Source organism: Mirounga leonina, unplaced genomic scaffold, assembly GCF_011800145.1.
Source record: "Mirounga leonina isolate KUSES-001 unplaced genomic scaffold, KU_Mleo_1.0 Mir_168, whole genome shotgun sequence".
NCBI classification, from domain to species: Eukaryota; Metazoa; Chordata; class Mammalia; order Carnivora; family Phocidae; genus Mirounga; species Mirounga leonina.
Window position 1 is genome coordinate 31,091,851 of NW_023270426.1, and position 8,905 is coordinate 31,100,755.

At 43.3% G+C, this 8,905-nt stretch overlaps 1 protein-coding gene and 1 pseudogene across 1 annotated transcript; one reads left to right on the forward strand and one right to left on the reverse strand.

The window, feature by feature from the left end:
* Positions 1–3,417: 3,417 nt before the first annotated feature.
* Positions 3,418–8,344, forward strand: SPINK14 (serine peptidase inhibitor Kazal type 14 (putative)). Its single transcript, XM_035013880.1, has 4 exons — positions 3,418–3,797; positions 4,824–4,867; positions 7,176–7,312; positions 8,299–8,344. The coding sequence occupies exons 1-4, from the start codon at positions 3,728–3,730 to the stop codon at positions 8,342–8,344; spliced, it is 297 nt and encodes a 98-aa protein (XP_034869771.1). The 5' UTR covers positions 3,418–3,727.
* LOC118016466 lies at positions 5,542–6,699 on the reverse strand (annotated as a pseudogene).
* Positions 8,345–8,905: the final 561 nt, after the last annotated feature.

Below are 8,905 nucleotides of genomic sequence, written 5' to 3' on the forward strand. Positions count from 1 at the left end.
CACTTGAATTATACTAGGTTGAGTGTTGGTGTTAAAAAGAAGTAAAGGAAATAGCAACAAAACAGTGATTCTGTCCAAAGAGACAAGAAAACTTGTCTTATTGGGTATGTGGGATGCTCCTGTCAAAATGAAAATTACATCAGGTAAGATTAAATAGGCAAAGAAGACTTACCCAATGCTATTGGTTAAGAGAAGCCAGGGCTCAGAATGAACTTAATGCTGCTGGAAAAAAAGGAGGAAGGTTTTTAAGGTCTGGGTGAGCTAGTGAGAAAGTACTGGAGGAGGTGAAAGGAAAATCATAGGCCATTTGGCCTATGGCTTTATCTAAGGAAATACAAACTTGGCTTTATCTAAGGGAATATAAACTCGTATCTTTATGACAGGAGGTAGTTTTGCAACTTAGAGCAAGGTGTCCAAGAAAAGTTAGGCTCCTGCTCTTCCACAGAGACTAGGAGATAGCCTGCAAGGTCTTTCCTGGTGGCTAAATTTCAAAGGGATACCTCCCGGGTCCTGGAGAAAGACTTTTCTGGGTTGTAAAACTGGTGAGGGGTTTCCAAAGAGAATTACGTCTCAAGGCAACAGAGAAAGAATTTACAGTTATAACATTTCTAAAGTAAATGTTCTAAGATGAGGGAGGTCAGGGGCCTGGAGTCAGGTAGAAGCCTGTCTGAATTTTTGTCAAGCTGAGGGGAACTTGCAGGCCATTAAGGCCATCTTGGTCAGTCAGGAGAACAGGTCAGGAATTCTATTACTCAAATCGGTGCTCGAGACCAGAGCAGGAGATTATCCTAGTGTGGCTAGTGCCACCCTATGGCGTCTATAAAATCCTTGAGAAGAAAAAGACTTTATCCGATAGCCTGGGGTTGGACTGACATCTGTGTGGTGGCTCTTCTGTGAGGGAAGGACAGCTGTTGGGGCGTAAAGGAAGGCAGCTCAGTGCTCTGCTGCGAATATAAATTGTTCACAGAATGGGCTAGACAAGAAAGCTCTGTAAATTGGGCAGTGGAGCTGAAACTTTCCTTTCTGCAGGAAAACAGCGGAGCTGTAGGTTAAATCTTGCAGAGGATTTTGGTATCCCTAAAAGGTGATAAGCACCGAGTTTGGACTATAGAGTAAGGAGTTGGTTTTTGAAAATGTTGGTTTGAAGTGACATGAAACATACAAATCAAATCATTCCATAGCTAGGAAGAGGAGCCTGCCGTCCAGGGAAAAAGCCCCAAGTTATAACTTTTGGCATTAAGCCATGGATATGATCCATGATCAGAAAGTCATAGACTGAGGATTTTCTGAGGAAGATGTGATTCCTTAATCTTACTTATTCTCCTCACCCAATATTATTAATTCACCTGGAATTTGGGGGAGTTTGGAAAAGCTCTAGGTATTTTAGCCTTATTTCTTTCCTATGATGTTTTACTTTTTCTTCTGTAATGCTTTCTACGCAATGGAGTCCCTCTATCTCTCTAAGTTGGGGGACAAATGATTCACTTAGTAAGGTAGCATTGTATTTTCAAAATGTTCCACGTTAGATTACAAGCACAGAGCCCACAAATTAGGTGAAAACCTCCTCTTTAATATTCTAGATGACTCAGGTCCTTTCTGGAAGCGTCCAGTAGGTTTGTTTTTAGGCACTTATTAAAGTTAACAAGAAATAAATTAACTGAGGTAAATAAAAATTTGTTTATTCTAGCATTGTTAATAATAATGAAAATTGGAATCAACCTAACTGAGCAATAGTGGAAGAATATTAATACAATAAAAACCCATATATGTGACAGAATATGGCACCAGGCATCTAAATTCAAGTACTGTATAATTACATTCAAAAATCAAGAAAATGTCACAGTACATTTCTAAGTGAAAAAGGCAGAAAACAATATATAGTACTACAAAAATTTGATTTTTAAAAATTGGAACAATATAATTCAATACATGTTTAACAGTTATCTCTGGGTTTTGAGATTTCATGTCTTTTTCTTTTTTAAATTTCTATTTTACCTATTTTCTCAAGTTCACATACTTCCTTGGTGTAAGAACAACTGTTCTTTACAGGAAGGAAGATGGAGGCAAGAAGTTCAGATAACAGGAGGAAACTCAGCCATGAGCACAAATCTTCCAGGTCAAAATGCAGCAAAGGCTCTGGTTCAGCTCAAGAACAAGACTGGACCCACTGCAAATGGTATCCGGAGACCTCATTCAGCACCCACCTCCTTTCTTGCACGCTGGCCCCAGGTACTGACTCTTGTTGTGGAACATCCTCTGCTTTTTCTGCTGTGCCCTTTCTGACTGTGGTACATTTCCTCATGCCATTGCCTCTTCGGATTGCCTGCCAAGGGCTGCCCTGTCCAGTGTCTGCTGACCCATTCCCACGCCCAAGTCTCCTAGGCCGCTCTGTGCTTCCTTCCCCAATGCCTCCTGCTGAGGTTTGACTTTGATTTACCCTGAATGTGGGGCCTCCAGGGCCTGCTCCTCCCAGCACACGATGCCTCAGTGCCTTATCTCTCCTACATAGCTGTCCTACCCCCTCCTGCAGCCCTAGTACTTGCTCCTTAAAAGAGGCACGAGCCACGAAGGAGCGTGTTACATCTCTCTTCCTTTTCTCTTTTTTCGGAGGTGGGTCCCGCGTTCGTGCAGCTGTGTCTTCCACTGTTGCTGCTCCATTCCAGAAGGAGGCCAGGGACGATGTCAGGAAGAGATGGGGTGTGCTGGGCAAAAACATGTCCTAGATTGTCCCCAGAGCAGGCAGGGTAGGCAGCTAGGCAGCTCTGGACACTGTGCCAAGAACCTCCAACCATCCTGGGGAGTGGAGTCCCCTAGAGAGTTTACCGTGTCTCAGATATCACATGTCACACCGTAGCGTCTGGGCAAGAGTTTATGTCAGTTGCCTAGTCCCATATGCTACCGAACAGAGAGGAAGGCCAGAGCACGTAGGAAGGACCCAGTCACTTTTGTAGGTTTAGGAAGATAGGGGAGTTCAATGTGGTCCCTTGGTCAGACCTGGAACGTGCGTCTACCATTCTCTAGGGTCAGAAAGGCTGCTACAAGGGAAGGCAATCCCACAGGAGGATTTGCTCAGTGAGCAATAACTTTGGGGCCCCCATGAAATAGCACGGAATGGTATTTCTCCCTATGTACTCTCTCAGAATGCCCCAAGAAAGTTGAGCGGTCCATCTCAGAAGATTCTCAGCACAGCCAAATATGCCTAAAATATTACAATCTTTGTCTTACCGCAAAGACGCAGTCTCTGCTTCGTGAGCAAGTACAGACCTGCTTCCTCTGTTGAGAAGGTCTTGTTGCCCAGGAGCCTCTAGTGGCCTCATCATTTTCTTTGTATCCCCTCAAGGAAAAAAATCTGGGTGAATCTTTAGGTAAGGGATTGCCTTTTCAAGACATCTAAAATACCTCCACACTAAAATAATACAATTCTGTCCAAAGAGTAACTTCTGATTTACTTCTGTCTTCTAAGTAGTCACAGATCTCTCACTGAGCTCTATACTTTATGACTAACCAAGTTTAGTTTTTTCTGAACATTTGTTCTTGGGGAAGGGTGAAATAATAGGCTTTCCAGATATGGCGTACTGTGGTTGCAGTAGGAAGGCTAGAGATGGATATTCACTCCAAGGACGGTCTTAATATCTTGATTGCCTTGCTCTAGTGATTGTACAAGAGGAGAACATCCCAGGCAATATCTCAGAGCATCATTCTAAGGACACACACACCAGGAGGAAAAATGGTCAAATATCTTCTAGTATTCTGCTCTCTGTTGTTCTTCATCTTGATACATTGGGTGTTACCTGCTGGTGAGTAATTTTTTTTTTAAGATTTTATTTATTTGAGAGAGAGGGGGGAGGGGCAGAGGAAGAAGCAGACTCTCCTATGAACAGAGAGCCAGAGCGGGGACCGATCCCAGGACCCCAGGATCATGACCTGAGCCTGAAGGCAGACACTTAACCAACTGAGCCACCCAGGCACCCCTCTGGTGAGTGATTTTTGATTTGACTCGTTCTGGCAGTTATGTAGGATTGTGAGCTCTGACATTGTAATCTGAAAGAATGCTTTGGAATTATTTTCAATCTATTTATGTAAGTCTATCACTTTAGTATATATGTATCTGTATCTATAGAGAGAAAGGCAATGGAGTGTGGTCCCAAGAAAAGGCTCTCAACCAATGTGCAAGGGCCTTTGCTTTCCCATCTATTAATGCAGGTTATGAAACCTAACTCATGGGGACTCAGTGAGGTATGATGTTACAGTGGTGGGCAACATGCCCACAGCACAGCACATCTCAAAGACTCAAAGCTTTTGAAAATGCTTTGCCATGAATTTGAGTGGGTGTTACCTTTTTTGCCCTCTTTTAGAGAAGAGCCCTGTAGGGAGTTTTAAAAAGACCTAGGGCTCAAGGACTGAAGAGCTTGCATTTTCACCTACCTACCATGAATTCCTGGGCATTAGTAAGTGTCCTTCCCCTCTCTGTAAAATACAGGGATTGGGCTAACGGTCTCTTTAAAGTTCTAGCATCTCTTCATGTCTTTTATGTATTGGCTGCCAGTTCTGAATCATCTCAAGCCCAGGCTAACTCCTATTAATCAAAAACTTGTTTGGTACACCGGACTGGCAACATTTACGAGAGCAGTGATCACTTGCTCATTATCTATCAGGAGTAGAAGACTTTTTGAGGGGAAAAAATGAATGCATGTATAAATAAAAGAATGTGCTCATATTGCAAGCTTCCCCAGTAATAAATTAGAATTCTTTAATTCTGCCAACAGATTAAGCTAGGATTCACGGGATATTATACTCTGCAACTATTCTCATGTATGTCTTAGTTTCAGGCCGTCGACAATGGTGGCCACCACATGGAACTGTTAAGGTAATCTTCCACTCTATTTCTCAGGACAGACATTCTAATCTGAGTTTTCTCTGGAATCGCCGTGTTAGAATCTTACTTTGGCAATGCCCTCTGTGCGGCTTCTTCAGAGTCCACTCACAGGAACGTGGCAGGTACAATGCTGGTACAAGGGGCCCGAGTAGAGTGATCCAAACTGGGAACCAGGCCAGGACTTGGTCATCTGACAGCCGGAGAACGCTCCCTCCCCAGTGCCTAGGAAATGTTTACGAACCCTGACCATTGCCTGGGGAATAGAGAAAGTGGAGGGATTCATTGGGTGACAGACGTACAGGATGATAGGGCCTGGCCATTGTGGTAGTGTTGGATAAGGAAAGGAGGAGAAGAGTTTCTAAGCTCAGATATGATCCCTCTTTCTCTAGATACTCAGCCAAAACTCTCCCCGTCCCTTGTATCAGAGGCATGTTATCAATCTCTCTATGGCTCTCCTAGAGCCCCTGAGGCCACCTCCTCAAGTTCCAGCAACCCCGCATCACTGTGAGTGGACATGGATTCTCCTCCCTGATGAGACGCGTCCCTTCTTTTGTTTCTCGTGTTCCCTACAAAGTCAGGGCATTGTGCTAAATGCTCTCACATTTCACAACTTCAAGAAAAGAGTTGACTTGGTGATTTTGAGAATGGATAAACTATGGTACATATTTTTTTTTTAGAATAACAAAAAATATTTTACTAAAACATAAGATTTACAGAAGTTTCCAGACAAGCCATACAAAATGGTCACAAGCTTTTTCTTGAAGGAAGGATTCTACACTTGACAGCAAAGTCACAATGTTATTAGTGAGGGCTGTGATGTTTGTTTAATGTTCCCATTTTGGTTCAAACAATCAAGCTTGTCCATCTACAGCATCTAAATAAAGTTAGACTTGGCTAGAGAGCATATTCTAAAGAGCTGGTTAGCTGCTTTTAACCAATGCAATTAGATCACCATAAAAAGGGGGAAAGGAGCCCATAAAATTAAAATACAACTACCTCTCCCCCTCAAAAAAGGTAATAAAGAAAAACACCCATGCCCCTGCAGCTAACCCTGACAACTACCTTCATTCACAGTGCTTTATACTCAACCATGATGGGGGAAATGAATAAAAGCAGAGAAGGGCCACTGCTTTTAAACGTTTCACAACAATCCAGATGGTACTTCTAGCCTCTGCTCATGCTTTACAACAATGAATCAGGACAAGACATAGATTTGCTAATGTGCATTTCATCACCAAAGGACTGAAGATGTCTGGGCTTTTATTCTGTAATGTTTCTAAGACTGTGTCCATTAAATGCAAACAAAAAAGGAAGAAGTCTTGGCAGAACAGGAGAAGTGATGCACACTTGATGATCAGATCGATTTTATATATTATTCATGGCATATAGCCTAGTCCATGCTCTAGCTGTTTCTATGGCTTGGGCTTCGTTGGTCTTCCACTGCTCCGCTACATCATTTGCTAATGGATCATCTGGATTGGGAGCACTTAACAAAGCCTGGATCGATAGCAGAACTGTGCGGATCTGCAGTGCTAGGGACCACTTATCTTTCAAAATATCTAAACATATTCTTCCCAACTTGTCTACATTAGGATGATAAATTTTGTCATGAAACGTACTTTAGGGGCTGCCATCGGGTATTCTTCTGGTAGGAATAGTTCAAGCTTAAAAGTCCCTCCCTCAAAGGGGGAATCCTGGGGGCCAGCAAAGACCACATGAAAATAATGGGCATTGCTCTCATCTGGTTCTGCTTTAATGCCAGGAACTGGTTCTGCCAGCAAACGCTGGGTTGCCTTGATAATCCTGCAGGGCAGCTCAGCCATCTTGTCAGATCCCGAGTTCGGCCTCTGGTCATGGTACATATTTTAAATCAAAGCATATGGGTTTCAGTGAAACAGCTTCTCCAGTTATGGACTTTCAGGGGTTTTTTGCCCCGTTGGCACAGAACATCTCTAAGACTATTCCCATGTCTGATACTCTGGGAATAAAGGAGATTGAGAAAGAAGCTAAATTTCCCAAATACATCCTGTTTGTCCACTCGTCCCTTTCCCACCAGAGGGTAGCAGGCATCTGTGCCCTGTGACTGTCAGGAGATCCTCACAAGGAGGGCATCGTGGTTGACAGATGGGGTAAACAGAAATTCAGCCTCCGTGGCTTTGTGGAGGGGCAGCTATAAGCGCTTTGTGTGACTGTAATGGGATCCTGACTGTGTTTAGATTTTCCTAATCAGGTCCAGATGTGACCTACCTGTCTGTGAGAGTGATTGTAATCATATCATTCTTTTTGACTGAAATTTCAGGTGAAATGTCCGTATAAGAAAGTAGACTTGAGTTGGTTCACTGGAACCGTGAACCCCTGCCCCGGTTTATATCAACCCATCTGTGGCACTGATTTTGTAACCTATGAAAACCCCTGCATCTTGTGTATTGAGAGCCTGTGAGTACTCTTTGGGGGGGTGGGAGGAAGAGAACAGAGACGAGCTTAGCCTACAGCAATGACCATGTACCTCTTCTACCAAGTACGTCAGCCTTGAAGCTAGGAATTTGCTCCAGTTTGCACAGATACTAATCAGTCCCCAATCAGAAGAGCATGTGGCAATAGAAAGCCCGCTGGGGTGGAAAGCAGACTCAGTGTACTCTGTGGTGTTTTGGGCCCTTCTGGCTGAGCCCTCACACTCCCATATGCCAGGCGATGTCCGTTCCCATAGGCCAAGTAAAGCTTCAGCGATTCCATTCAGCCCCGAAATTCTTTGACTGGAAGACGAACTGTGGTTTTGCCTTCTCTCAGATACCTTCAATCTCTTATGTGTCTGAAACTCTGAGCTAGGATGAGGTGACTGCAAAGTTTGGGTCCTTTTGCTAAGAGCCCGTGTTTAGGTTTTTGGGTTTATGGGACATGATTATTAGTGATTAGACACTGAGGTCTCCCCAAACCATGGCTTCAGCTTGAGCTCTGTGTAAGCCAGCGCAGTTCACAGGGAGTAAAATTCTCCTCGTGACATCAGACTGCAGCCCTCAACCCAACAATCATTTTGTAGTTTTGTACAAGGAGCAATGACAGGAATGCATAAACCCCACGTCATGCCAGCTCATGAAGAATTGGGCCAAAGCATGAGAGCGTTAAGAGAATAAGGCAAGGATTGATGTGCCTTAGAGAGCACAAGCTCAGGCCTGATTGAATGACTTATTTTCAAAGAGATTGTAGAATAGGTCATAATATCGTCCATGGCATCTTAGAACCATGGAAGGATAACTGGGTAGGAAATCCAGTAACCTGACTCTTGTATGTAGTCATTTCCCTTTGTGCTCTGGCTTTTAGTTTCCTTAAATATAAAATAAGGATGATAGATAAAATAATTTTTAAGGGTTTTTGTAGCTCTGACATTTTATTCACAAAATGTTGATTCTGCTTTTTTCCTTTAGGAAATCTCGGGGGAAAATTAGGTTTCAAAATGATGGAAAATGTTAGCTGAGTGGATTTGGACGCCCAAGAGGATACCTTTTCTCTCTCCATCATGACAATCCTTCTCTTGCCATTCTTCCCTCCTCCCATGTGATGGTGGCAGAGACCTGCCCCTGCTGAGCTTGTATCAGATAACTGAGGGCTCCTTAGAGCTCTTCTCTTCCTAATAAATAAACTTTTCAGAAAGCCTGACTTAACTTGGTCCTCAGATCTGTGTCTCAGTTCTCAGAAATAGAACAAAATTAACATTTGAGCCAAAGGTCAAGGACAAGTATTGGGATTCATCAGCTCCTAATACTGTGAACAGTGAAATAATCTATAATACAAATGCTCCAAGTTGTCTTCCAAGGAACACAACAGAAAGTTCTTCTATATTTCTATGGCATTTCTTAAAAACCAGTTCCTAGGAACTATGGAGCATTGTGCTCTTCCTGGCCATTCTCACCGCCCCCTTGCTGCAAGCCCCTTGTTAAACAAACTCACTTTTAGACTCAGCGTTGAGACAAGAGGCATTTACACACACCCAGTCCACGGACCCCACTTTTCTCCATAGAAGGGGGCCTACAT

Bases quoted from the DNA above. Each gene is read 5' to 3' on its own strand.
- SPINK14 (XM_035013880.1), top strand. From the start codon at position 3,728: ATGGTCAAATATCTTCTAGTATTCTGCTCTCTGTTGTTCTTCATCTTG. The intron at 3,798-4,823 runs GTGAGTAATTTT...TGTATGTCTTAG, and splicing joins ACATTGGGTGTTACCTGCTG to TTTCAGGCCGTCGACAATGG. The intron at 7,313-8,298 runs GTGAGTACTCTT...TTTTTCCTTTAG, and splicing joins ATCTTGTGTATTGAGAGCCT to GAAATCTCGGGGGAAAATTA.